Consider the following 27,999-nt stretch of genomic DNA (forward strand, 5'->3'; position numbering starts at 1 on the left):
TAAAAACAGTTTAATAATTGAAATAAAATGATAATAATAATATGATAATAATAATAATACACAAAGCAAGTGATGCACAGTACAATTGCTCACCACCCGCCGACCGATGCCCAGCCAGTCCCCGAGCAGCGGCCCCCCCCGCCAGCTTTCCCCGGTTTATGTACTGAGCATGACGTCACATGGTATGGAATGTCCCTTTGGCCAGTTTGGCTGTGCCCCCTCCCAGCTTCTTGTGCACCTCCAGCCTTCTCAGTCGGTAGAGCATGGAAAACTAAGAAGTCCTTGGCTAGTGTAAGCATTACCTAGCAACAACTAAAACATCGGTGTGTTATCAACTTTGTTCTCATCCTAAATCCAAAACACTGTACCAGCTACTAGAAAAGAAATTAACTCTATCCCTGCCGAAACCAGGACACTGATACATCCCACAAGAATGGGGATGGGGGCGAGGTACCATCAGTGGAGAGGGGCAGTCAGGGGGACCCAGCTCGGGTCCTCGAGCACCCGTTTTCTCCTAGTGCTGTTTCCTGGGCCTCCCTTTCCCTGCCCTCTCCTCCTGGCTGGGCTCGCCCCAGCCCCAGCCTGTCGCGGCAGTTCATGCTCAAGACCTTATTGCGGCTTTCCTCCCTCCTACACATCCCCATCCCCCAGCTCGGAACCTCTGGGGCCCTCCCCGACACGTCTGCACCGGTCCCATTGGTGGAGAGCCACCGCCATGACTGCTGGGCTGGTTTGAAACGTGGAACCCCACGGGTGCTTCCTCCTCCGACAGTCACTGCTGCTGCTGCTTCAGCCTTGCCGCATGCACCATGCAGCCCCCTCACCTCCTCTTCTTCCTCTTTCTCCCCCTCCTCCTCCCTGGGATGTGGGCAGACCCAGAGGGTAAGTGGGAGCCCTGGCTCACCCCAATTGCTCTGATCCCACTGTCAGAGGACCCCACAGGTTCTTCAGGGGAGGCACGGCCAGGCCACTGTCCCCTGCATGGCGGGGGATGATCCCCAGCACCAAAGGGCCACCCCCAACACGCAGCACCCAAAGGTGCCCTGTCCCTGCCCACCCTCTCTGTTCCTGCCTCCAGCTCAGGGCTTCATGCCCCACCGGCTCCAGCACAGGGGCTTGGGCACACCAGCAGAATTGGGGCCAGGGGTCCCCAGCCAGGCCTGGGATGTTGGGGTTCCCCCAAAGGTGCCTTCCTCCTCCAGGGAGCCCGTGGGCACCAGGGGCGGGTCTCAGCTCCATGTGCTGCCGTGGGCCCCTTCCAGCAGCCCCTTGTTCGTTGGGGAGCTGCACCTGCGAGAGGGTGTTTCGGGTGCTGCTGTCGCATAGAGCGTTTCACCACAAACCCGTGAGACCTCACGTTTCCAGGGGAGTGTGTGGGGGTGGGCAGCAGCAGACATTGGAACGTGGGATTCATCTCTGGGCTGGGCTACTCTTCTGACCCTGTCAGGGTTTGGTCTCCTTGAGCTCCCAACACCCGGGAGGCCCCAAACCTGGACGAAATGCCCTTTCCCCTCCTCCATCCTCCACGTCCTCTGCGCCGTGTGCAGGTCTCTGGCAGATCCAGGTCCTGGCACAGGTGCTTCTTCTGGGGGAAGCATCGCCCCAAACAGGCGCTGAGGTGCCCCCACCATCCGCTCTGCACAACCAGACAGCAGGTGCTGGGCAGGAGGGAGGCGGGGAGGGGAGGGGACGAGGTGCCTGAAATCCCGTACGGGAGAGAAATACTTTGTTGAAAGTAAAATAGAGAAGGAAAAAGAGCAGCGGGGGCGGAGGAAGTTCAGACAGGAAAGCAACCCTGAGCGGGCGAGGAGGTGGGAATCCAGCGAAGACATGTGTCGTGGTTTAACTTCAGTTGGCAACTAAGCACCACGCAGCCGCTCGCTCACTCCCCCCCACCCGGTGGGATGGGGGAGAGAATTGGAAGAGCACAAGTTAGAAAAACTCGTGGGTTGAGATAAAAACAGTTTAATAATTGAAATAAAATGATAATAATAATAATATGATAATAATAATAATAATACACAAAGCAAGTGATGCACAGTACAATTGCTCACCACCCGCCGACCGATGCCCAGCCAGTCCCCGAGCAGCGGCCCCCCCCGCCAGCTTTCCCCGGTTTATGTACTGAGCATGACGTCACATGGTATGGAATGTCCCTTTGGCCAGTTTGGCTCTGCCCCCTCCCAGCTTCTTGTGCACCTTCAGCCTTCTCAGTCGGTAGAACATGGGAAGCTGAAAAGTCCTTGGCTGGTGTAAGCATTACCTAGCAACAACTAAAACATCGGTGCGTTATCAACTTTGTTCTCATCCTAAATCCAAAACACTGTACCAGCTACTAGAAAAGAAATTAACTCTATCCCTGCCAAAACCAGGACAATATCCACCCCTTATTCTATACCATCTGCGTCATGCTCAAGTCTCATATTTTCCAGTACATTTTCATTAATCACCACCCCTTTATATATATATATATACACACACACACAGAGATATCATTCCCTTCGTCTGTGGGCCATCCCTCTAAAATGTTCGGTGAGTTCATTTAGTCCATGACTTCGGGCTCCATCTGTCATAATAATCTTTCAGGGCAGGAAAAATGGAGATGGTATGTGGTGTTGGATTGTTTCATGTTGAAGTCAGTTCTGGTACCATCATCACTGTGCTTTGCTTGGTTTCACTGAAGTTATTCTTCATTAGTCTGGGTGATTCTTATTGTAATAACATTAGTATGGCATATAATATTATTAGTATGATTAGTATATCTGTGTATTATTAGTATAACTATTATAACTATAATTAGTACTTAACATCACATAATTCAGATCATTGGCTATTCTCACCCAAAATCAAATCCCCTTGAGGTACACATCGGACTTCCCCATCCTCCCGCATTATCCACCAAGTGCACCCAGGTCCTTGAGCAAAAGCAATCCCATGGATGGGTCTGCCTCTGCCTGAGGCAGGAATAACCCAGACTGTCTTCCCCAGCATATTTTTTATGTGCACTACAGGAACTTTATTCCCATCTACAGTACGTAAAAGTTCTGACTGGGCAGGGCCTGCTCGATTGGCAGATCCCCTAGTGTTGACTAACCAGGTGGCCTTTGCTAAATGCGTATCCCAATGTTTGAACGTCCCGCCACCCATTGCTCTCAGCGTAGTCTTTAACAGTCCATTGTATCGTTCAATTTTCCCAGAGGCTGGTGCATGATAGGGGATGTGATACACCCACTCAATGCCGTGCTCTTTGGCCCAGGTGTCTATGAGGTTGTTTTGGAAATGAGTCCCATTGTCTGACTCAATTCTTTTTGGGGTGCCATGTCGCCATAGGACTTGCTTTTCAAGGCCCAGGATAGTGTTCCGGGCGGTGGCATGGGGCACGGGATATGTTTCCAGCCATCTGGTGGTTGCCTCCACCATTGTAAGCACGTGGCGCTTGCCTTGGCGGGTTTGTGGGAGTGTGATATAATCGATCTGCCAGGCCTCCCCATATTTATATTTCAACCATCGTCCTCCATACCAAAAAGGCTTTAACCGCTTGGCTTGTTTGATTGCAGCGCATGTTTCGCATTCATGGATAACCTGGGCTATAGTGTCCATGGTCAAGTCCACCCCTCGATCACGAGCCCATCTATATGTTGCATCTCTTCCTTGGTGGCCTGAGGTGTCATGGGCCCACCGAGCTAGAAATAATTCACCCTTATGTTGCCAGTCCAGATCCACCTGAGCCACTTCAATCTTAGCAGCCTGATCCACCTGCTGGTTATTTTGATGTTCTTCAGTGGCCCGACTCTTGGGTACGTGAGCATCTACGTGACGGACTTTTACAACCAGGTTCTCCACCCGGGCAGCAAAATCTTGCCACAATGCGGCAGCCCAGATGGGTTTGCCTCTGCGCTGCCAGTTGCTCTGCTTCCATTGCTGCAACCACCCCCACAGGGCATTTGCCACCATCCATGAGTCAGTATAGAGATAGAGCACTGGCCACTTTTCTCGGTCAGCAATGTCTAAAGCCAGCTGGATGGCCTTTACTTCTGCAAATTGGCTTGATTCACCTTCTCCTTCAGCAGTTTCTACAACTTGTCGCATAGGACTCCATACAGCAGCTTTCCACCTCCGATGTTTTCCCACAAGACGACAGGACCCATCAGTGAACAGGGCATATTGCTTCTCATTTTCTGGTAGTTCATTATACATTGGGGCCTCTTCAGCACGCGTTACCTCCTCCTCTGGCAATATTCCAAAATCTTTGCCCTCTGGCCAGTCCATGATCACTTCCAGGATTCCTGGGCAACTGGGGTTTCCTATTCGAGCCCGTTGTGTGATCAGTGCGACCCACTTACTCCATGTAGCATCAGTTGCATGATGTGTACAGGGGACCCTCCCTCTGAACATCCAGCCTAGCACCGGCAGTCGGGGTGCCAGGAGGAGCTGTGCTTCAGTGCCGATCACTTCTGAAGCAGCTCGAACCCCTTCATATGCTGCTAATATCTCTTTTTCAGTTGGAGTATAGCGGGCCTCGGATCCTCTGTATCCCCGACTCCAAAACCCTAGGGGTCGACCTCGAGTCTCCCCTGGTGCTTTCTGCCAGAGGCTCCAGGTAGGGCCATTCTCCCCGGCTGCGGTATAGAGCACATTTTTTACCTCTTGCCCTGCCCGGACTGGCCCCAGGGCTACTGCATGAACTATCTCCCGTTTAATTTGTTCAAAAGCTTGTCGTTGCTCAGGGCCCCATTTGAAATTGTTCTTCTTCCGGGTCACTTGATAGAGAGGGTTTACAATCAGACTGTAATTTGGAATGTGCATTCTCCAAAAACCCACCACGCCTAAGAAAGCTTGTGTTTCCTTTTTGCTAGTTGGTGGAGACATGGCTGTTCTTTTGTTGATCACATCCATTGGGATCTGACGACGTCCATCTTGCCATTTTATTCCTAAAAATTGGATCTCCTGTGCAGGTCCCTTGACCTTACTTTGTTTTATGGCAAAACCGGCCTTCAGCAGGATTTGGACTATTTCCTTCCCTTTTTCAAAAACTTCTCCTGCTGTTTTGCCCCACACAATGATATCATCAATGTATTGCAGGTGTTCTGGAGCTCCACCCTGTTCTAGTGCAGTCTGGATCAGTCCATGGCAAATGGTAGGGCTGTGTTTCCACCCCTTGCGCAGTCGGTTCCAGGTGTACTGAACACCCCTCCAAGTGAAAGCAAACTGTGGCCTGCACTCCGCTGCCAAAGGGATTGAGAAAAACGCATTAGCAATATCAACTGTGGCATACCACTTGGCTGCCTTTGACTCCAGTTCGTATTGAAGTTCTAGCATGTCTGGCACAGCAGCACTCAGCGGTGGCGTGACTTCATTTAGGCCACGATAGTCTACTGTTAGTCTCCACTCTCCATTAGACTTCCGCACTGGCCATATGGGACTGTTAAAGGGTGAGCGGGTCTTGCTGATCACTCCTTGGCTCTCCAGTCGACGAATCAGCTCATGAATGGGAATCAGGGAGTCTCGGTTGGTGCGATATTGCCGCCGGTGCACTGTGGTGGTAGCAATTGGCACTTGTTGGTCTTCGACCTTCAGCAACCCCACAACAGAGGGGTCCTCCGAAAGACCAGGCAAGGTGGACAGCTGTTTAATTTCCTCCATCTCCAAGGCAGCTATGCCAAAAGCCCACTGGTACCCTTTTGGGTCCTTGAAATACCCTCTCCTGAGGTAGTCTATGCCAAGGATGCACGGAGCATCTGGGCCAGTCACAATGGGGTGCTTCTGCCACCCGTTCCCAGTTAAACTCACTTCGGCTTCCAATACAGTTAGCTGTTGGGATCCCCCCGTCACTCCAGAAATACAGATGGGTTCTGCCCCTATATAGCTTGATGGCATTAGGGTACACTGTGCACCGGTGTCTACCAGAGCCTTATACTTCTGTGGGTCTGACGTGCCAGGCCACCGAATCCACACAGTCCAGTAAACCCGGTTGTCCCTTTCCTCCCCCTGGCTGGAGGCAGGGCCCCTCTAATCCTCATCACAGTACTCATTTCTCATTTCTTGTACGTACGGGTCAGAAGTTTCTTCATTAAGATCAAGAGTAAGATCAGCCCTTCTACTCTCTCTGGGGAACTGCCCGCTGGAAACTGGAGCAGCAATTTTCCTGGAAGAACCTCTTTCTGTGATTGTTTTCCCTTGCAATTCGCGTACCCGTGCCCCTAGGGCTGCGGTAGGTTTCCCATCCCACTTCCTCATGTCCTCTCTGTGGTCACGCAGATAAAACCATAGGGTGCCCCGTGGTGTGTACCCTTTATATTCTCTCTCTTGAGCAAAAGAACGCTTACTTCTAATAGCCGAGATACTGGTCCGTACAGGTGAGGAGTAGGACCTATCCTCTCTGAGTTGCTGGATCTCCCGGGACAGTTTTTCGGACAGTTTCTCCACAGCCGAGACGATGGAGGAAGAAAGACTTTCCTCGTATTGCCGGAGTTGACTAGCCAATTCATCCACTGTTTGTTCCTCTCCATCTTTCCAGGTTATCACTGCCAATGAATTGGCGTATGACGATGGTGAGCTCCTTATAAACTTCCGCCACATGGGTCGTGTGCACTTGACTTCGTCTGGATCTTTGGATAGTTGTTTATTGTTCAGGTCATCATAAATCACCTCCAGCACAGCTAATTCTCTCAGAAACTGGATACCCTTCTCCATGGTGGCCCACTTGCTTGGGCGACATATGACATCTTCCTTAAAGAGATACCTTTCCTTCACGCTTGACAAGAGTCGCCTCCAAAGGCTGAGGATACGTGTCCCTTTTCCAATTGCTTTATCAATGCCCCCTTCCCTAGAAAGGGATCCCAGCTGCTTGGCTTCCCTACCCTCTAATTCCAGGCTACTGGCCCCATTATCCCAGCATCGGAGCAGCCAGGTGACAATATGCTCACCTGGACGACAGCTGAAATCTTTTCGTATATCTCGCAGCTCACTCAGAGATAGAGATCGGGTGGTCACTGCCTCGTTTATGAGTTCTTCCTCTTCCTCCTCCCCGATCAGCGGCCGGCTCTCCTCCTCCCATTCTCGTGATGGCCCTTCTCCAGGGTATTCGTACAGTTCTTCCTCCGGTTCCCTTTTAGAAGAAGCTTCTTCCTCCCTTACTAAACGAGCCGACTTCCGCTTCCAAAATTTCTTCTTGTGTACATGGGCGACTGATACCGGCACAGGCTGGTTCTTTGGTTCAGCCACAGGGCCTGTTGCCGGGGTTGGAGTGGTCGCAGTGCATGTCACCGGGGTTGGAGTGGCCGCAGTGCAAGTGCATGTCACCGGAGTCCGAGTAGCCGCAGGGCCTGTTGCCGGGGTCTGAGTGACTGCAGTGCAAGTGCATGTCACCGGAGTCTGAGTGGCCACAGGGCCTGTCGCCGGGGTTGGAGTGGCCACAGTGCAAGTGCATGTCACCGGAGTCTGAGTGGCCGCATGTGGGGGAGAAAAGCGGCACGGACTCCGGCAGACACGGCAACCAAAGACCTTTATTGCTCTTTGTTAGCATCTTTTATAGCAAGCAGAAGTGTACACGCGCTACCTGCAGCTTGCAGATAGGTTATAGCCTTGTGTTCACGCGCATCTATGCTCTAGCAGATTGGCCCGTTCTTCCTGATCATGCGAAATGCCTTCATGGTCTTTATCTTGTTTTTCTCCTTCCAGCTGCACATTCCTTTCTCCGTTGTTTTCTGCTTAAGTGCCTTGTCATGCCAGGTGGTACAGTGTTTGCTCATTAAAATCAAACTCAGGAATGTCCGTTAGTGAGATTCCCATCCCCACATCTCCCCCTTTTTGTTTTACTAGAAACACTGCTGAAACCGATCTTTCAATCATTTTTCGCATACCTTGTAACAGACACGGCACACAAACCAGGATGCAAAGGAACATTACTAAGCATAGCCCTCCTAGCTTGGCTAGTCCTTTTAACCAGCCACTTAGACCCCATTTCCCAAATAATTTATCCAACCAGTCCCAGGGGTCTTCCACTCTTAGCTTCTGTACTCCTTCCTTCAACATCTGAATGCTGCGGTGAATTGATTCCGAATGATCAGATAGGTTCATACAACACATTCCCTCCAACTCTTCACACCCATGGCCTTGCGCTAAAAGCAAAAAATCTATCACTGCTCTATTTTGCAAAGTAGCATGTCGTATAGAATCTACATCCATTAGTAATCCCGTTAGTGCTTCAGAGGTTGCATTTGATTGTTTCGCTAGCCAACATCCTAATTTATTTAATGTGACCAAACTCTTTGCTGCTGCGACACCTGGAGCCAAGATTGCAACTGCAGCTATAGTGTTCTTGTTCCATAGGTCGACAGCATCATCACATTGTGAAGTGTAGGCATGTGCTCTGCGCTTACTGCGCGTCTTAGGGGTGCTCCTCCTGTGGTCTAGGATCATAGATGTGTTTGGCATTAGTAGAGTTAATCTTCCCAACGAACACGGCCCACCTTTAATATGAGAGGGAATGCCAGGCCAGGCTCAGGAAACATTGGCCCCTGAATAATTGAAATACAAACACCAATCCATTTTTATGGACCCTAATAGCTCGAGTTCCTGAGGTTCTATTGGCAAGTGATTAAGATGTGGTAGGCATCCATCCCAATTGTCAGTGGCGTGTCGTCCCCCCCCGCAGGCCTCCTTGAAAGGACTAGTCAGGCCCAAGTCCCAATTATCTAAAGGAAGCCCCACTAGGCAGGTAGAAAAGGGGTTACCGGGGGAAGATATCGACAGGCAGATGGAATCCTGTCCTGTCTGATTGGCCAGAGTTACCCAAACATTTTCCTTCGGCTGTGAGGGTGCCCATAACGCAGCAACCGCACACAGTGATACTAGCCACAAGACACCCCCCCATACTGGCGTCATGGTTTACGTTCTCTTTTTGTTCCGTTTCCACCCAAGTCGTTTGTCACACTGTCGTTTGGTACTTTCCCAGTCCGTTTCCCACACAGTCCACAGCTGGGGGACACAATGTGATCTCCCACACACTAGCTGTAGATTCTGTGGTTCGGCGTTCCCGGTGGTATTCCCTTTACACCTTGTGCACCTTCCCGCCCGGAACTGAGAGTGACAATACCGGTTTCTTTCGCAATTATCACATTTGCACAAAGTCCATGCGTGATGTGTTGATCCGGGACACTGGAGGCAGGGAATTCCTGTCACCTCTCGATTATCCAGTTGACTGTTCTCTGCCGCCTGGTGTTCCCAGTCCACGGCTAATGGCAACCCACTTGGTCCCCTATATACCCCAGCACGGCCTGGTCCACTAGGTGGTTCCCCAAATATCGAATGAGATACTTTGTGTAAGTCCCAGTAATCTACTTCAAACCGTTGATGCATCTGTGGGCTCCTTGGGCTCCTTGTCCAGATATGGTCGAACGCAGCGGGCAGGTATCCACCGGGGTCCACGATCTGTGGAAACACAAGCATATCCTCTCCCCCATGTTATAAGATCATAAGGGCCTTCCCATTGGCTATTTTCCAATGACTTGACCCACACCCGAGCCCTTTCTCCTACCGGAGAAGCTGAGTTACAAGATGTAAAGTGTCTCGCTATTACTGTGTTAGGGCTGCCAACTGCTGTCCTGTCTTCCCTTATTGTAAGATGATTTAACACATATATTGCTTTATGGAGGCGGGCTTGTGGTGATTCCCCTAGCATTCCCCCTTTTTGTTTTTGTAGTAGCTGCTTGAGAGTGAGATGAGCCCGCTCAACGATACCCTGGCTCTGAGGGGAATAAGGGATACCAGTGATATGTCAAATGCCCCATTGTGCCAAAAAGGCCTGCGTTTTTGCGCTTATGTACCCGGGCCCATTGTCCGTTTTGATCTGGTGTGGAACCCCTAGAGCAGCAAAGGCCCCTTTCCAGTGCCGTAAAATATCTTTGCTTTTTTCTCCGGTCTCTGCGGTCGCCCATAGAGCTCCGGAGAATGTATCGATGGAAACATGCACATATTTTTGTTTGCCAAATTCTCCGATATGAGTAACATCGGATTGCCAAATCCGTAGGGCCTTTTCTCCTCGGGGATTTACCCCTGTTTGGGGTATGGGAACTAATTGCTGACAGTCAGGACACATTTGTACAATACTTCGTGCCGTGTCCCAAGTCAACCCAAATTGTCGACGCAGCATTCGGGCAGATTGATGGAAAAACTCGTGCGACAATCGGGCTTGTGTAGAAACGTCTGGTACAGGGACTGTCCATACGGGGGCAGCGAGACGATCAGCTCGCGCATTCCCTTCTGATATAAACCCTGGGAGAGAGGTATGACTCCTCACGTGGAGCACGTAATACGGGTTTACGCGGCGATTCAACAAGTCCCATACCTGTTTGAACATTAAAAACACTGGTTCGTTATCAACTTCTTTGAGCCAAGCCTTTTCCAAGCGCCTGACAACGTTGGCGACGTACTGAGAATCAGTAACCAAATTTAATGGCATCTCCCATTGGCGAAAGACCTGAATTACTGCATATATTTCCACCAGCTGAGGACTTCCTACAACATGGTGAACTTGATGTTTCCATTCCCCTTTTTCACACCACACTATAACTGCCTTACCTGTTCGTCCTGATCCATCGGTGAATAAGGTGGGTCCTTCGACAGGTACCTCCTTACTCAACGATTCAGGAATGATACTAATGTCTTCATTAAGGGAGAATAATTTGTGAGATGGATAGTGAATTAGAGTTTGTCCCCTAAAGTTTTCCAGCACTATCTGTAGTTCTAGGCTATTAGCCTCACACCAATTAAGGTGGTCTTTAGTCAGTGGGAGATAAATTGTTTTAAGATCTGTGCCCGTTAATTCCAAACATCGCGCGCATCCCTTTCGCACAAGCATCGAAAACATTTCCACCCTTGTCACTATCATTTTTGGTGCTTGATGCGGCAGGAATACCCACTCAATGATGGCTAAGGGATCCTGGGTACCCTTGGTGTCCCATTGGCCTAAGAGGCCCACTGCTTGTCGGGACTGATTTAGGACATACAAGTTAACTCCCAATCCTTCAATTATGCGTTGTGCTTGCCTTTCGGTAAGCGCCTGTGATATTTTTTGTAGCGCTTGTTTGGCCTCTGTCGTTAATTCTCGTGGAGATGTCAACTCAGGATTACCCTTTAACAACTTGAACAGTGGGTTTAACATGTCATTATCTATTCCCAGCAATGGGCGTACCCAATTGATAGTCCCTACTAGTTTTTGCAAGTCATTCAGTGTTTTAATGTTAGATTGCAAGGTTATGGGTTGGGGCTGTATTGTATGTTCTAAAATCTTCCACCCCAAGTACTTCCATGGGGCTTGCACTTGCACCTTTTCAGGAGCTATTTGCAAGCCGTATGTCTTTAACCCCTGCAACATATCTTTCATAACTGTGATGAGTTCCTTTGGGTCTCATCCGGCGATTAAAATATCGTCCATGTAGTAATAACAAATTAAGTCAGGATATTTGTTTCTTATGGGCGACAACGCACGCGCAACATACATTTGACATATTGTGGGACTGTTTTTCATGCCCTGGGGCAACACCGTCCAATGATATCGCAACCTAGGCCTTTGATGGTTTACAACTGGTAAAGAGAAGGCAAATCTGGGAGCATCTTCCGGCGCTAAGGGAATCGTGAAAAAGCAGTCTTTCAAATCGATAATCACAATGTCCCATTGACGAGGTATCAATGTCGGTGAAGGCATACCTGGTTGCAATGTCCCCATATCTTGAATCACGGCATTTACTTGCTGTAAATCATGTAGAAGTCTCCATTTACCACTTTTCTTTTTTATAACAAACACTGGGGTGTTCCAGGCGCTGGTGGTGGGAACCAGATGTCCTTGACTCACTTGCTCGTCCACTAACGTTTGCAACACGTCGGCCTTTTCCTGTGATAGGGGCCACTGATCCACCCACACTGGCTGATCGGTGAGCCATGTGAGTCGAACGGTGGGCCGAGCGCCAGTGACCCCCGCTAAAAATGTTGATGCAAATCAGCAGTGCCAATCACTAGTCCCCAAGTGCTCAAGACATCTCGTCCCCACAGGTTTAACGGCACAGGAACCACAAAAGGTCGAATAGTTGCAACCTGTCCTTCTGGGCTTACAATCTGTATTAAGTTGGCACTCTGCCTGGACGTCGACAGGCCTCCGATTCCCACTAGCCCTGTGTTGACCGGGATGGTTTCCCATGATCCAGGCCACTTTGCAGTACTGATGATAGTAACGTCTGCCCCTGTATCTATCATTCCCTTCACTACCAGTTGTTCCGGTTTGCTGCCTTTATTCTTTAGAGTGCAGGTCAAAGTGGGCTGAGTTCTTTGGACAAGCTGAGTCCAAAAAATATTTGGTTCACCTGTGGACCCAAATCCACCAGCTCCCCGGGAAATAGGATCCCGATTACGAACCATACTCTTAAAAGGAACTAGCTGTGCAATCCTACTTCCAACTGGAATAAACACTGGAGGAGAGGGGGTCCATAGCAACGCTTGCAGCTGTCCCGTATAATCAGAGTCGATAACCCCAGGTAACACAAACAAACCCTGCATAGTAGCACTGGACCTCCCCACCAATAGGGCACTCAGCCCCTGGCCAAGGGGGCCTCTCACATTGAGGGGCACCCTGTGCACAGTCTGATCGTTTATAGAGAGATTGGTGGCTGTGGAGACATCCACTCCGGCACTGCCGATGGTTCTGGCCTTGAGGTGATCCAGGCCTGCTGAGACAGCGGTCTCATGGGGTTTTGGGGTTGGGGATTTTGGGGTGGCATTTGTGTCGGTGCGCGCCCCCGCCTCGCGCTCGACTTCCCGTTTCCCGACAAGGGTTGACCACGGAGATCGTACTTTGACCGGCATTGATTAACATAGTGCCTCCCCTTGCGGCAGCGTGGGCAAATACCAGGGGGCTGCTGAATTCCTTCTGATCCTCCCTTCTGTACAGGATTCTCAGGACATTGCCGTTTAAAATGCCCCGAGTTTCCACAGCGGAAACACGCTTTGTTACCGGGACGCAAGGCAGCGGCTAAACAGGCTGCAAAAACCTCATTCTTATGTGTAATTGAACCCACACGATTGCACGCGTCAAGCATGTCTATTATGGTCGGATTTCGCAATGTCTGTAAGACTCTTTTACAGTCCTCATTGGCATTTTCTATAGCCAATTTCATAAGCAATGCCTCTTTGGCTTCAGGATTTTGTATTTGTTTTTGAATAGCTTCTTGGAGCTTGTCGATAAAATCCATATAAGGTTCGTTGGTCCCTTGCTTAATGCTAGTAAAAGATTTTACCGGTCGTCCTGTATCAGGGACCTTTACCATTGCTTGAAACGCAAGGTCTGCTGATTGTCTTAAAATTTCAGGCACCAGCCGTGCCTGCAGTTGCGGCGTATTGATAGGGTCCTCCCCCATTAACTGAGCGAGTCCCGCGGCCCGTAGCGGGTCTCCCGCTCACCGCTCCAAGTTCTGTAAAGCTGCACGATCACAGAGCTCTCGCCAGTGGGCTTGCCAGAGCACTCTTTGTGTAGGGGAAAATATTAAATCAGCTAACGCTTTGGTATCAAAAGGGGTTAACAAGTGTCCCTCACAATATTTTGCAATAGGCTCTGTGTAAAAGGCGCTCCCAATCCACATTGCATGATGGTCCGCCTTAACTCCTTAACCAAATCCCATTGAAGGGGCTGCCAACTGTTAGGACCTTGTTCACTAATTATGACAGGGTATGCCACAGTAGAAAGGTCTCCTTCTGCCAAGGCTTGTTGTCGAACAGCCTGCCAGTGAGCAGCCGGATCATAGTTTAAGGGTTCATTGTTGTGGCTTGAGACCCCTCTGCTCTGTTGTTTAGGAGACTGTCCGAGATCACTTGATATCGTCAGGGCCGAAAGAGCCTCGGTCAGAAATTTTTCCCCTCCCTCAGGCTGATCTGTCCCACTCGGACCGGGCAAAGGTTCCGAGGGAGCCTGGTCTGGAGTGGCCAGAGTCAGTGGATCAGGAGCAGTGGCTGCCACCACAGCTTGATGGGCAGTACGATCACACTTCAATTGTTTTAACGTATCTGAGACTAAGCGCCATGTAGTAAGGACCGTTTTTGCAGTCTCATCTCCCCCGGTAGCTGCATCCCACAACAAGTTCCCTGCTTTATCCCAAGTTTCCTTCTGAAAAGCAGTAGCCGAATCAGGGGGAATTCCCTTTCGTTTTAGCCATGAAAGCAATAGGCGGAGGGTATGGTCATCATACTTAACTCCACGCTTTTCTAACAGTTTCTTAATAATACATAGTATAGATTCCTCCTCCTTAGTTAGTTGCGATCCCATTTTAAGTTTCCCAGCTGCTCACCTCTGCTCCAACGAGGCGATGATTCAAAGTTCCGGCTCCAGCTCTTTCCTGAGACTGCTCTGTCTCCCGCTGGCTATGACACTTTCAGCTGGCTCCCCACCGGTGCTCTGCTCCAGCATTTTCGCCCCACGTTGGGCGCCATTTGTGGGGGAGAAAAGCGGCACGGACTCCGGCAGACACGGCAACCAAAGACCTTTATTGCTCTTTGTTAGCATCTTTTATAGCAAGCAGAAGTGTACACGCGCTACCTGCAGCTTGCAGATAGGTTATAGCCTTGTGTTCACGCGCATCTATGCTCTAGCAGATTGGCCCGTTCTTCCTGATCATGCGAAATGCCTTCATGGTCTTTATCTTGTTTTTCTCCTTCCAGCTGCACATTCCTTTCTCCGTTGTTTTCTGCTTAAGTGCCTTGTCATGCCAGGTGGTACAGTGTTTGCTCATTAAAATCAAACTCAGGAATGTCCGTTAGTGAGATTCCCATCCCCACAGCCGCAGGGCCTGTTGCCGGGGTTGGAGTGGCCACAGTGCAAGTGCATGTCACCGGAGTCTGAGTGGCCGCAGGGCCTGTTGCCGGGGTCTGAGTGGCCTCAGTGCATGTCGCCGGGATTGGAGTGGCCGCAGTGCATGTCGCTGGGGTCTGAGTGGCCGCAGTGCATGTCGCCGGGGTCTGAGTGGCTGCAGTGCATGTCGCCGGGATTGGAGTGGCCGCAGTGCATGTCGCTGGGGTCTGAGTGGCCGCAGTGCATGTCGCCGGGGTCTGAGTGGCTGCAGTGCATGTCGCCGGGATTGGAGTGGCCGTAGTGCGTGTTGCCCGGGTTTGAGTGGCCGCAGGGCCTGTTGCCGGGGTCTGAGTGGCTGCACGGCCTGTCGCTGGGGTCGGAGTGGCCGCAGGGCGCGTTGCCCGGGTCTGAGTGGCCGCAGTGCGTGTCGTTTTACTGTCAGAGCCAGAGACCTTCCCTTCCCTTTGAGGGCACTGAATGGTGTTGAACAGGGCTCGGTAGGCATGGGCCAGGCCCCAGCACGTTGCAATGAGCTGCATCTCTCTGGAGTTGCCAGGGTGACAGCATACTTTTTCCAAATATTCTACTAACTTTTCAGGATTCTGCACTTGCTCAGGGGTGAAGTTCCAAAACACTGGGGGTGCCCATTGGCCTAGGTACTTGCCCATCTTGTCCCACACACCCTGCCACTCATAATTATTCAGCCTTGGGGCAGATCTCTGGATGATATTCTTAAATTGCTTACCAACTTTAGACAAAACCGAAACAGTATTCCCAAGAAGTATTAATAGAAGTATCTTAACTGCCCAAGGATGTTCAAAATACTGAAAAATTACTGTAATGAAGGAGGAAACATTATAGAAGAAGGTAGTGACCCTGCCATTCTGTATTTCCTCCGTAAAAAAAACTCTCAGAAAAGTTACTGCAATTGCTAGTTGTCTCCACGAAATGATCTCCGTGGTACAGTAACGGCTTCATTGCGAAGTTTACATACCACACTAACGTCAAGGTCAATGTTCTAAAAACAAACCTCACAAGCGAGACATTACTATTCACTGCAGACCACAGCAAACTGCAAAACCCAACACCAATCTTTAACATGTACAGCAGGAAAAAGAGTGCGATGCAGATTATACAAATCAATATCGAGAACAGAGAAACCAACATTGTGACCCACAACTACTAACAGATATAAGTTCTTTAATACACTCCGGTTAACCTGTTATTATCTCAAACCCTTCGAGCCCCACGTTGGGCGCCAAAAAGGACTGTTGTGGTTTAACTTCAGTCGGCAACTAAGCACCACGCAGCTGCTCGCTCACTCCCCCCCCCCCCCCGGTGGGATGGGGGAGAGAACTGGAAGAGCACAAGTTAGAAAAACTCGTGGGTTGAGATAAAAACAGTTTAATAATTGAAATAAAATGATAATAATAATAATATGATAATAATAATAATAATACACAAAGCAAGTGATGCACAGTACAATTGCTCACCACCCGCCGACTGATGCCCAGCCAGTCCCCGAGCAGCGGCCCCCCCCGCCAGCTTTCCCCGGTTTATGTACTGAGCATGACGTCACATGGTATGGAATGTCCCTTTGGCCAGTTTGGCTCTGCCCCCTCCCAGCTTCTTGTGCACCTTCAGCCTTCTCAGTCGGTAGAACATGGGAAGCTGAAAAGTCCTTGGCTGGTGTAAGCATTACCTAGCAACAACTAAAACATCGGTGCGTTATCAACTTTGTTCTCATCCTAAATCCAAAACACTGTACCAGCTACTAGAAAAGAAATTAACTCTATCCCTGCCAAAACCAGGACAACATGGCTGGGGGGTTGCCCAGGCAGGGTCAGGTGCAGGCTGCTGGGGGTCCCGTGGTGTGGGGTGAAGAGCATAGAATCATAGAATAGTTTGAGTTGGAAGGGACCTCTAAAGGTCCTCTAGTCCAACCCCCCTGCCGTGGGCAGGGACATCTTCAACTAGATCAGGTCGCTCAGAGCCCCGTCCAACCTGGCCTTGAGTGTTTCCAGGGATGGGGCATCCACCACCTCTCTGGGCAACCTGTGCCAGTGTTCCACCACCCTCATCACAAAAAATTCCTTCCTTTTATCTCGTCTGAATCCCCTGTTTCCCCTCCAGCGCCCCCACTCATCTCCTCTTTCCTGCAGCCCTTCCCATCCCCACCCTCTTTCCCAGCAGAGCCGCAGGTTTTCCAGCTGCTCCAGACCAGCTTCTTTGCCAACGTCACCTCTGCCGAGGTGTCCTTTGTGGCTCTCTTGGGGGACGTGCCCATCTTTGCGCTGGATCCTGCCAGCTGGAACATCCACTTCCACTGGCCCTGGGCCCGCCAGGCCTCAGCCGAGGGTGATGTGGAGAAGCTCAAGTCCCACTCCAAACTCGTTCTGCGCAATATGATCCGATATGTGCATGAAACAGCCCAGCAGGCACAACTGGACTGTGAGTACGGGGACAACCCCAGCCAGAGCCCCAGCCCCTTTCTCCGGGTTCCAGCTGTGCCCTCCTCCCCACCGGGGTGGCATTTGTGGGGTCTCTTAGGGTGCAACAGCTCCTGAAAGGGTAATGGGAAACGCTGTGGCTGACGGGGCACATGGCTAGCAGGGACGGGGAGGGCAGCGCACCAAAAACACCCCTCAGGGCTCCTGCCATCTGGCACGGGGGAACCCCTCTGCACACCAGGGAACTGCCACCAAATTTACCAGGGCTGCAGGACCCACACAGCACAGAGCAGGGAAAGAGAAAGTTGGGGGCAAATATTTTGGGGGACAACATTCTGTTTGAGCAACCGCCCCGCGCTAACTGGCCCCATATGCACTCCGGCCTTCCAAGGGGACTGAGGGCTTGCAGGGTGTCCCAGGGCTTCCTGAAGCATGGCCCCCTGCTGCCCATTGCACCCCGCTGCCCATCGCACCCCTGCACGTGCCTCCAGCCACATCCCGCCTCGTGCCACCCATGTCCCTTGGCAGACCCATTCGTGGTCCAGATCCGTGCGGGCTGTGTGCTGCACCCCAATAGGACAAGCTGGGGCTTCATGGATGTCGGGGTGGGCAGCAGAGACCTCATAGCTTTTGAGATGGAGAGGCAGCGCTGGGAGCCCCGGCAGCCATCCCCGCTAGCAGAGCTCGTCAGCCAGTCCCTCAGCAGCAAGAAGGCCATCGCGGGGCTCCTGGAGCACCTCCTTTCCATCTCCTGCCAGAGCTACATCCTCACCCTGTGCAGGTACGGGAGGGCTGATCTGGAGAGACAAGGTGAGACCACCCCAACCCTGGCACGGCCACCCCAAAGACCCCCACACACTGGGGCCAAGCAGTGCCCCACCAGGGCTCCCCCCACCCCTTGGCTCTCGCCCCCCAGAGCCGCCCGTGGCCACGGTCTTTGCCCGCACACCCAGACCAGACCAGCTCCTGCTGGTTTGCCGCGTCACCGGCTTCTACTCACAGCCCATCAGCGTGGCCTGGCTGCGGGATGGCCAGGAGGTGCCGCCGGGCCCGGCACTCAACACCAGCACCATCCTGCCCAACGCCGACCTCACCTACCAGCTCCGCAGCGTCCTGGCCGTGGCCTCCCATGACGGGCACAGCTACGCCTGCCGCGTGTGCCACCGCAGCCTGGGCACCCGCAGCCTCCTCATCCCATGGGGTAGGTTCCCATGAGCATGGGGCACAGGGTGCAGGTAGCAGCCACCTGCCCTGCAAGGGGCAGCTCCTGCCTGGTGCTGCCACAATCACATGGCCGCCCTTTTCTCTCCCTCTCCCAGAAAACCACAGCACAGCTCCAACCGCTGGCATCGCCATTGCAGTGCTGCTCCTTGTGGCCGCAGCCTCTGTCGGGGGGTTTTGGTGGTGGAAGCGCAGGTGAGACCTCCCTCCTACCATCTGCTCTCAGGTTTATGGGCAGATGGGTCGGGCCAGGGGTTGCAGCAGCAGCAGCTCTGCAGGGATGAACTTCCCGGCCCCGAGTGCAGCTCACGGTGGCCCCACCTTGCAGGAAAGGTGATGAGGCCACATGGGAGACCCGGGAATTCATCATTTGAGGCCTGGCTGCCCGGCCAGCAACGAGCTCCCTCGCCGCCAGCTCTTCCTGCTCATCTCATCTCCTATCCCTGACCCGTCAGCACCGACAGGGATTTGCTCTGGAAAACCACTGCATTAAACAGCGACAAACTTCCCCAGCTGCACGTGGCTCCTGTGGCTCTCACCCTCCTTCCCCCTCACGACAGGAAACCCCCCAGCATGCTGCAGAAACCCCACATTGTGGCCAGGAAGACTCTCCCTTTTCCTGGACACTGGCCAATCTCCCCTGGCACGTCAGGAGAAGCAATTCCTCCGCCAACCTCTCCCACATCTTGGCGTCTCCGTGGCCAGCGTCTGTCCCTGGCAGAAGGGCACTGACAACCTGGGGCCAGACCAGCATGGGGCCGCTGAGTGGGATGGGGGACAGAGCAGGCCACAAACCAGGGAGAGATGGAGGGGATTTGAGCTGTTTCGCTGGGGAGAGAAGGGGAAGGGTGGACCCAAGTGACATCTCGAATCCCCTGAGGCGGGGAGGCGTTTCAAGCAGGTGCGAAGCCGCTCCATAGAATCATAGAATCATAGAATCATTGAGGTTGGAAAAGACCTCTAAGATCATTGAGTCCAACCATTGACCCAACACCACCATGTCCACTAAACCATGTCCCTAAGTGCCTCATCTACACGTCTTTTAAATACTTCCAGGGATGGGGACTCAACCACTTCCCTGGGCAGCCTGTTCCAATGTTTAACCACTCTTTCAATAAAGAAATTTTTCCTCATGTCCAATCTAAACCTCCCCTGGCGCAACTTGAGGCCATTTCCTCTCGTCCTATCGCTAGTTACTTGGGAAAAGAGACTGACACCCCCCTCACTACAACCTCCTTTCAGGTAGTTGTAGAGAGCGATGAGGTCTCCCCTCAGCCTCCTTTTCTCCAGGCTAAACAACCCCAGTTCCCTCAGCTGCTCCTCATAAGACTTGTGCTCCAGACCCTTCACCAGCCTCGTTGCCCTTCTCTGGACATGCTCCAGCACCTCAATGTCTGTCTTGTAGTGAGGGGCCCAAAACTGAACACAGTATTTGAGGTGCGGCCTCACCAGTGCCGAGTACAGGGGGACGATCACTTCCCTACTCCTGCTGGCCACACTATTTCTGATACAGGCCAGGATGCCATTGGCCTTCTCGGCTGCCTGGGCACACTGCCAGCTCATGTTCAGCCGGCTGTCGACCAACACCCCCAGGTCCTTTTCCACCAGGCAGCTTTCCAGCCACTCTTCCCCAAGCCTGTAGCGCTGCATGGGGTTGTTGTGGCCGAAGTGCAGGGCCCAGCACTTGGCCTTGTTGAACCTCATACAGTTGGCCTCGGCCCATCGATCCAGCCTGTCCAGGTCCCTCTGCAGAGCCTTCCTACCCTTGAGCAGATCAACACTCCCACCCAACTTGGTGTCGTCTGCAAACTTACTGAGGGTGCACTCGATCCCCTCATCCAGATCATTGAGAAAGATACTGAACAAGACCGGCCCCAAAACTGAGCCCTGGGGAACACCACTCGTGACCAGCCGCCAACTGGATTGAACTCCATTCACCACCACCCTCTGGGCCCGGCTGTCCAGCCAGTTTTTTACCCAGCAAAGAGTACACCTGTCTAAGCCATGAGCCGCCAGCTTCTCTAGGAGAATGCTGTGGGAGACGGTGTCAAAGGCCTTGCTGAAGTCCAGGTAGACCACATCCACAGCCTTTCCCTCATCCACTAGGCGGGTCACCTGGTCATAGAAGGAGATCAGGTTGGTCAAGCAGGACCTGCCCCTCATGAACCCATGCTGGCTAGGCCTGATCCCCTGGTTGTCCCACTCATGCCTTGTGAGCGCCCTCAAGATGAACTGCTCCATAATCTTCCCCGGCACCGAGGTCAGGCTGACAGGCCTGTAGTTCCCCGGATCCTCCTTCCGGCCCTTCTTGTGGATGGGCGTCACATTGGCCAGCCTCCAGTCATCCGGGACCTCCCCCGTTAACCAGGACTGCTGATAAATGATGGAGAGTGGCTTGGTGAGCTCCTCCGCCAGCTCCCTCAGCACTCTCGGGTGGATCCCATCTGGCCCCATAGACTTGTGAGTGTCCAGGTGGCATAGCAGGTCGTTAACAGCTTCCTCTTGGATTATGGGGGGTTCATCCTGCTCGCCGTCCCTGTCTTCCAGCTCGGGGGGCCGAGTACCCTGAGGATAACTGGTCTGCCTGTTAAAGACTGAGGCAAAGAAGGCATTGAGTACCTCAGCCTTTTCCTCATCCTCGGTAACAATGTTCCCCCCCGCATCCAATAAAGGATGGAGATTCTCCTTGGCTCTCTTCTTGTCATTAATATATTCGTAAAAAACATTTTTTGTTGTCTCTAATGACAGCGGCCAGATTGCATTCTAGCTGGGCTTTTGCCTTTCTCATTTCTTCTCTGCACGACCTAAGGAGATCCCTTTACTCTTCTTGAGTCGCCTGCCCCTTCTTCCACAAGTGGTAAACTCTCCTTTTTTTCCTGAGTCCCAGCAAAAGCTCCCCGTTCAGCCAGGCTGGTCGTCTTCCCCGCCCGTTCTTCTTACGGCGTATGGGGACAGCCTGCTCCTGCGCCTTTAAGACTTCCTTCTTGAAGATCGTCCAGCCTTCCTGGACCCCTTTGCCCTTCAGGACCGTCTCCCAAGGGACTCTCTCAACCAGCGTCCTGAACAGGCCAAAGTCCGCCCTCTGGAAGTCCATGGTTGTGGTTTTGCTGCCCCCCCCTCCTTACTTCACCGAGAATTGAGAATTCTACCATTTCATGGTCGCTAAGTCCAAGACGGCCTCTGACCACCACATCTCCCACCAGTCCTTCTCTGTTAGTAAACAGCAGGTCGAGCGAGGCACCTCCCCTGGTAGGCTCACTTACCAGCTGTGTCAGGAAGTTGTCTTCCACACACTCCAGGAACCTCCTAGACTGCTTCCTCTCTGTCGTGTTGTATTTCCAGCAGACGTCTGGGAAGTTGAAGTCCCCCAAGAGGGACCCTTCACAAGGGCTAGTGATTGAGAGACTTCTGCCAGCCGCTTGTAGAAGTCCAGCTCCAGTGCTGATCTCACCCCCGGTCCGGGATGGTTTTGGGTCGGGATCTCCTCCACTCCTGACTCCTGCCCCTGCAAAAGCTGGAGGGATGGGGGACAGTCACCCTCCCAATATGCCTGACAGCCATGAAAGAGCCACGCTGAGGCTCTGGGGGACTCTGAGCGACATGCACCCAAGAAGGGTGACATGGTGGGTTGACCCTGGCTGGATGTCAGGTGCCCACCAAGCCACACTACCACTCCCCCTCCTCAACTGGACAAGGGGGAGAAAATACGACAAAAGCCTCGTTGGTCAAGATAAGGACAGGGAGATCACTCAGCAATTACCGCCACGTGCAAAACAGACTCAGCTTGGGGAAATTAATTTAATTTATTGCCAGTCAAAATCAGAGTAGGATAACGAGAAATAAGAACAAATCGAAAACCACCTTCCTCCCACCCCTCCCTTCTTCCCGGGCTCAACTTCACTCTTGACTTCTCTACCTCCTCCTCCCAAGCGGCACAGTGGGACGGGGAATGGGGATTGCCATCAGTTTATTATGCATTGTCTCTGTTGCTCCTTTCTCCTCACCCTGCTCCAGCGTGGGGTCCCACCCACAGGAGACAGTCCTTCATGAACTTTTCCAGCATGAGTCCTTCCCATGGCCTGCAGTTCTTCACAAACTGCTCCAGCATGGGGACTTTCCACAGGGTGCAGTCCTTCAGGAACGGACTGCTCCACCACGCGTCCCCTGCGGGGTCACAAATCCTGCCAGGAGCCTGCTCCAGCGTGGGCTCTCTGCAGGGTCACAGCCTCCTTCAGGCACATCCACCTGCTCTGCCGTGGGGTCCTCCATGGGCTGCGGGTAGATATATTCACCACAGGCTGCACGGGTACCATCACTGCTCCAGTGCCTGGAGCATCTCCTCCTCCTCCTTCACTGACTTTGCTGTCTCCATAGCTGTTTCTCTCACGTATTCTCACTTCTCTCTCCCAGCTGCTGTTGTGCAGCAGTTTTTACCCCTTCTTAAATATGTTATCACAGGGGCACTACCAACATTGCTGATTGGCTCAGCCTTGGCCAGCAGCGAGTCTGTCTTGGAGCCGGCTGGAACTGGCTCTGTCGGACATCGGGGAAGCTTCTGGCATCTTCTCACAGAAGCCACCCTTGCAGGCCTCCTGCTACCAAAACCTTGCCACGTAAACCCAATACTCTCTGCCAGGGGTCTACAGAGTAAACCCCTGGGGGTTACCACGGGAGGAGGTGAAGGCCACTACGGGCCGGGCTCAGCCTACATCTCCTTGCGTGTTAGGGTGCTGCTGCAACCAGGAGGGATGACACTGCACCCACCCAAATTCCCCTGGCACTCACAGCCGCCAGCCAGAGCGCCCCAGCCCAGCCCTCTGCCAGCCACACCACCTCCCCCTGGGGAAAACACCCGGCCAGGCCCTCCCCAAAACCTCAGCACCAGCCTCATTGGCTGCCGGGGCCGCCCCATGACACTGGTACCACCAGAGCTGCCCAGGCAGAGCAGCCCTGGGGAGAAGTGTGCAGTCACGGCCCCCGAGGCCCCTTCCTCCTCCTGCTGCACTTGCTCCTTCACACTTGCCACTGGCACCATGCAGCCCCCTCGCCTCCTCCTCCTCCTCTTCCTTCTTCTCCTCCTCCCTGGGACGTGGGCAGATCCAGAGGGTAAGTGGAAGCCCTGGCTCACCCCCACCCTGCTCCCATCCCTGCACTGCGGGACCCCACAGAGGTGGCAGGGGGTGGGCACAGACAGCGCCACTGTCCCCATCACCAAGGCCCCCCCCCCCCCCAGCACCCAAAGGTGCCCCATCCCTGCCCACCTGCTCAGGGTTCCCTGCCCCACACCATCCTGCCCAGCCTAGCACCACTGGCACTGGGGTTCAGGCGCCTGAGCAGCCAAGGGGCAAGGGGTCCCTCAGCCAGGCCTGGGGTGCTGGGGTGCCCCCAAAGATGCCTTCCTCCTGCAGGGAGCCTGTGGGCAGCAGGGGTTCTCAGCCCCTCACGGCACAACAGCCCTGCACTGGGCTCCAACCCCTTGAGCAGGTCCTGGGCACCGCCCTCAGCCTGCGGGGTCATTTCTCTTGCAATCGAAGGGTTCCTGGATCCTCTGCATTCTCCCCCTGTGAAACAACGCTCAAAGGTTCCTCCTGCAGCTACAACAAGCCTTCCACCTGCCTCTCCAGCCTCTGTTTCCCATTCCAGGGGCAGGCGCTCACCACGCCCTGGCCAGGGGGGCACCCACTGCCCCAAAACAGGCTTCACTCTGCCCTGCTTACTACCGGAGCCTCATTCAGCACTGCAGCATCTAACTCAGTCTCCTGCCTCCTCTTCAGTCTCGAGCATTGCCCGGGAGCCCCTAAACTGGGGCGAGATGCCCCTCCCTCCCAGCCCCCCCAGCCCCTGCACTGTGTGCAGGTCTCCAGTGGATCCAGGTCTGGCATGGGTGCTGCTTGCCGGGGGAAGCATCGCCCCAAAACAGCACCAAGGTCCCCCCTGTCATCCCTTCCACACGGCAAAGTGACAGCTCCCAGAAAGTCACATTGGGGCGGTGGATGGCTAAAAAGAGGAAAAGAGAGGAGAAGCATGGAGAGGCTCAGAAAGGCCATGGAAGGAAACTGCAAACTGAGTGAAACCGGGGGACTTCCCCCACCCTGCCTGTCTGCCCCATCTTGCCCTGCCTGTCCCCAGGGACACTGCAAGCCACCCTTCCTCTCGGGGCCGCCCACCAGCACTGGAGCTGGCAGTCCCCCAACATCCTCCTTCATCCTCATGCACCCCAATGCCGCTTCCTCTCCCCACTTTCCCCACAGGCTCTTGGAAACTCCACCTTTTTCGAACCACTGTCTTCCATAACACCAGCTCTGTGGATGTGTCGGGCTGGGCCACCCTGGAGGACATTGTCTTTGTTAAGCTGCAGAAATACACCTGGAACATCCTCTACCTCCAGCCATGGGTCTACCCGTCCCTGCCTGCAGCAGAGTGGGAGAACCTGCAAAACCTGTTCAGGGCCTATGTGCAGGACTTCAACCTGTACCTGTCCAATGATGCCAGGCTGTACCAGACACCATGTGAGTATCAGGTGCTCAGCACCTCCTCACCCAAGGCAGGGAGCTGTGAGAAGGGGCTCAGAGCCACCACCAACAGCTTTTCCAAACTGGGGCTGGCAGGAGGGTAGGGAATGGGCCTCATCCTGTACCAGCAAGACCCTCAAACCACCATGTCCTGTGCGGAGGTGACATGGGTCCATCCTGGTCCCCAGCACAAAACTTGGCTGCGTTCAGCTCCACTTACGCCCTCACACCAGCCCCCGCTATTGCTCTCCAGGCACCCCAAATCCCACCAGAGAAGTCATCTGAGAAAGGAGTAGAAGGTCAAAGGGGCCTCTCCGCTCATGCCTGTGGGACAGGACACATGGATCCAGCGCCTGGCCCCACACGCTGGTGCAGCGCTGGTTAACCAAGGGCAGGGCGCCGGGCAGAGTGCCACCATCCTCCTACTTGCCCGCACTCCATGTCCCATCACTCCCCCAAAGCAGTGCTTTCTGCTTTGCCACGGCTCTCGACCCTGCTGTGGGCAGGGGCAGCTCGAGGACGACGAGCTATAGGGTTCAGGACAGGTTTCTCACCCGCAGGGCTTCCACCTGGTGTAAAGCAGAGCAGCAACGTGGGGGGAATAGAATAGAATAGAATAGAATAGAATAGAATAGAATAGAATAGAATAGAACAGAACAGAACAGAACATTTCAGTTGGAAGGGACCTACAAGATCATCTAGTCCAACTGCCTGACCAATTTAGGGCTGACCAAAAGGTAAAGCAAATTATTAAGGCAAAATTATTAAAGCAAATTATTAATATAATAGATATTATATAATTATTAATTATTGTTATTCTCAGTAGCACCCAGAATTATCTTCTCCATAATTTTTCCAGGTACTGAGGTTAGACTAACAGGTCTGTAGTTTCCTGCGTCTTCCCTCACACCCTTCTTGTCAATTGGAATAACGTTGGCCAGCTTCCAGTCAGCAGGGACCTCCCCAGACTCCCAAGACCTTTGGTAGATGATAGAGAGGGGTCCTGCCATAACATCCACCAGCTCCTTCAGTACGCTGGCATGAATCCCATCAGGCCCCTTGGACTTGTGAACATCCAGCTGATACAGCTGGTCCCTGGCAATTGCAGTGTCCACAAAGAGAAAGTCACGGTTCCTGCAGTTGTGGTCCTCCGACTCGGAGGACTGGGCAGCCCAAGGTCTATCAGTATTATTAAAGACTGAGGCAAGAAAAGCATTGAATGCCTCCGCTTTTTCTTCATCCCTATTAGCCAGGTGACCACCTTCAACAAGTATCAGTCCAATGTTTTCTTTAGACCTCCTCTTGTTATTAACGTACTTAAAAAAGCCTTTATTGTTGTCTCACACAACACTGGCCAGTTTCACCTCTAATTGAGCTTTGGCCTTTCGTGTCTCCTCCCTGGGGAGAACGACTTGGGGTGCAGAGGGAAGGGGGAAAGGGCTGTGTCCAAAGAAGCAGGTGACAGGCTGCAATTTCGGGCTCCAGCTTGAGCTGCACTCATGATGCCCATCGTCCCCCCCAGACCCCGCTGTGTTCCAGTACGCAACTGGCTGTGACTTGTATCCCAATGGCTCCTATACCAAATTCTACCATCTCGCCTACAATGCCCACGACTTCCTCAGCTTTGACGTGGACAACAGCCGCTGGGAGAGGTGGCAGGAGAGTGAGCTGGCAGTGCAAGTTGAGAGGCAGTTCAACAGCTTCACTGGCTTCTCTGTGACCCTGCAGCACCTTCTCAATGTCACCTGTGTTGACCACATGAAGAAATTCATCGAGTACGGGAGGGCTGATCTGGAGAGACAAGGTGAGACCACCCCAACCCTGGCACGGCCACCCCAAAGACCCCCACACACTGGGGCCAAGCAGTGCCCCACCAGGGCTCCCCCCACCCCTTGGCTCTCGCCCCCCAGAGCTGCCCGTGGCCACGGTCTTTGCCCGCACACCCAGACCAGACCAGCTCCTGCTGGTTTGCCGCGTCACCGGCTTCTACCCACGGCCCATCAGCGTGGCCTGGCTGCAGGATGGCCAGGAGGTGCCGCCGGGCCCGGCGCTCAACACCAGCACCATCCTGCCCAACGCCGACCTCACCTACCAGCTCCGCAGCGTCCTGGCCGTGGCCTCCCATGACGGGCACAGCTACGCCTGCCGCGTGCGCCACCGCAGCCTGGGCACCCACAGCCTCCTCATCCCATGGGGTAGGTGCTACGCATGGGGACAGGGATGGGGCTCCTGATCCACCCTGCCCCACGGGATGGAGCAAAGCCAGGAAAGCTCATGGCTCATTCCATGGGGTAGGTGCCACCCATGGGTATGGGATGCAGGGTGCGGGCAGAGGCCCCTGGCCCTATGCAGGTGCCTGGAGGATGGTGGTTGGGCTCCGATGGCAGCTCCGGCCATGGCTGCCTGTGCGCCTGCAACCCCTCTCTCTCCTCCCTCCTCCAGGCAGCTCCAATGCAGCTCTCAGTGTTGGCATCACCATCGCAGTGCTGCTGATCGTGGCTGCAGCCCTTGCTGGGGCCATCTGGCGCTACAGGCGCATGTGAGGTCTCCTCCTCACCCAGCTGCACCAGCCCCATCGGCTCCAGGCCATGGCATGTGGGAGCTGCCTGGCCAGGGCTGCCTGCCCTTGTCCAGCCTCACTCACGTCCTCCTCTCCTGCAGGAGCTGAGAGCATGGGGCACACCACACCAGGGATGCCCCGGGGCCACACTGCCCCCCCCCACATCTCCCTGACAATAAACCACTAATTAGCACCCCCCACGCATGTGGGAATTCCTGGTGTGCCATGCCCAGCGCCCACAAGCACATGGCATCACGCAGCTCCTGCCCACCCCAGGACAGATGGGAAGAGCCCCCGTGCAGTGCAGGGGCATGCCCACACTCCTCATCCCAGGGTGAAACACCGGGACAGCCCCCCAACACCAATGGGGTGTCCCTGGCCCCAGACCCTAGTCCTGGGGGCCACCGGGCTGCCCACGAAACA

The 27,999-nt window shown here is 53.5% G+C and overlaps 2 protein-coding genes across 2 annotated transcripts; both read left to right on the forward strand.

Annotated features, from left to right (window-relative positions):
* Positions 1 to 793: 793 nt before the first annotated feature.
* LOC143164305 (T-cell surface glycoprotein CD1b-3-like) lies at positions 794 to 18,498 on the forward strand. The gene is made up of 4 exons (XM_076346776.1): positions 794 to 882; positions 17,027 to 17,284; positions 17,812 to 18,093; positions 18,200 to 18,498. Exons 1-4 carry the CDS (start codon positions 810 to 812, stop codon positions 18,496 to 18,498), a joined length of 912 nt encoding a protein of 303 aa, XP_076202891.1. The 5' UTR covers positions 794 to 809.
* Positions 18,499 to 23,537: 5,039 nt separating this feature from the next.
* LOC143164306 (antigen-presenting glycoprotein CD1d-like) lies at positions 23,538 to 27,768 on the forward strand. Its single transcript, XM_076346777.1, has 6 exons — positions 23,538 to 23,610; positions 24,756 to 25,013; positions 26,539 to 26,820; positions 26,927 to 27,211; positions 27,459 to 27,555; positions 27,678 to 27,768. The coding sequence occupies exons 1-6, from the start codon at positions 23,538 to 23,540 to the stop codon at positions 27,682 to 27,684; spliced, it is 1,002 nt and encodes a 333-aa protein (XP_076202892.1). The 3' UTR covers positions 27,685 to 27,768.
* Positions 27,769 to 27,999: the final 231 nt, after the last annotated feature.

The sequence above is a fragment of the Aptenodytes patagonicus genome, chromosome 8 (assembly GCF_965638725.1).
Source record: "Aptenodytes patagonicus chromosome 8, bAptPat1.pri.cur, whole genome shotgun sequence".
Classification (NCBI taxonomy): Eukaryota; Metazoa; Chordata; class Aves; order Sphenisciformes; family Spheniscidae; genus Aptenodytes; species Aptenodytes patagonicus.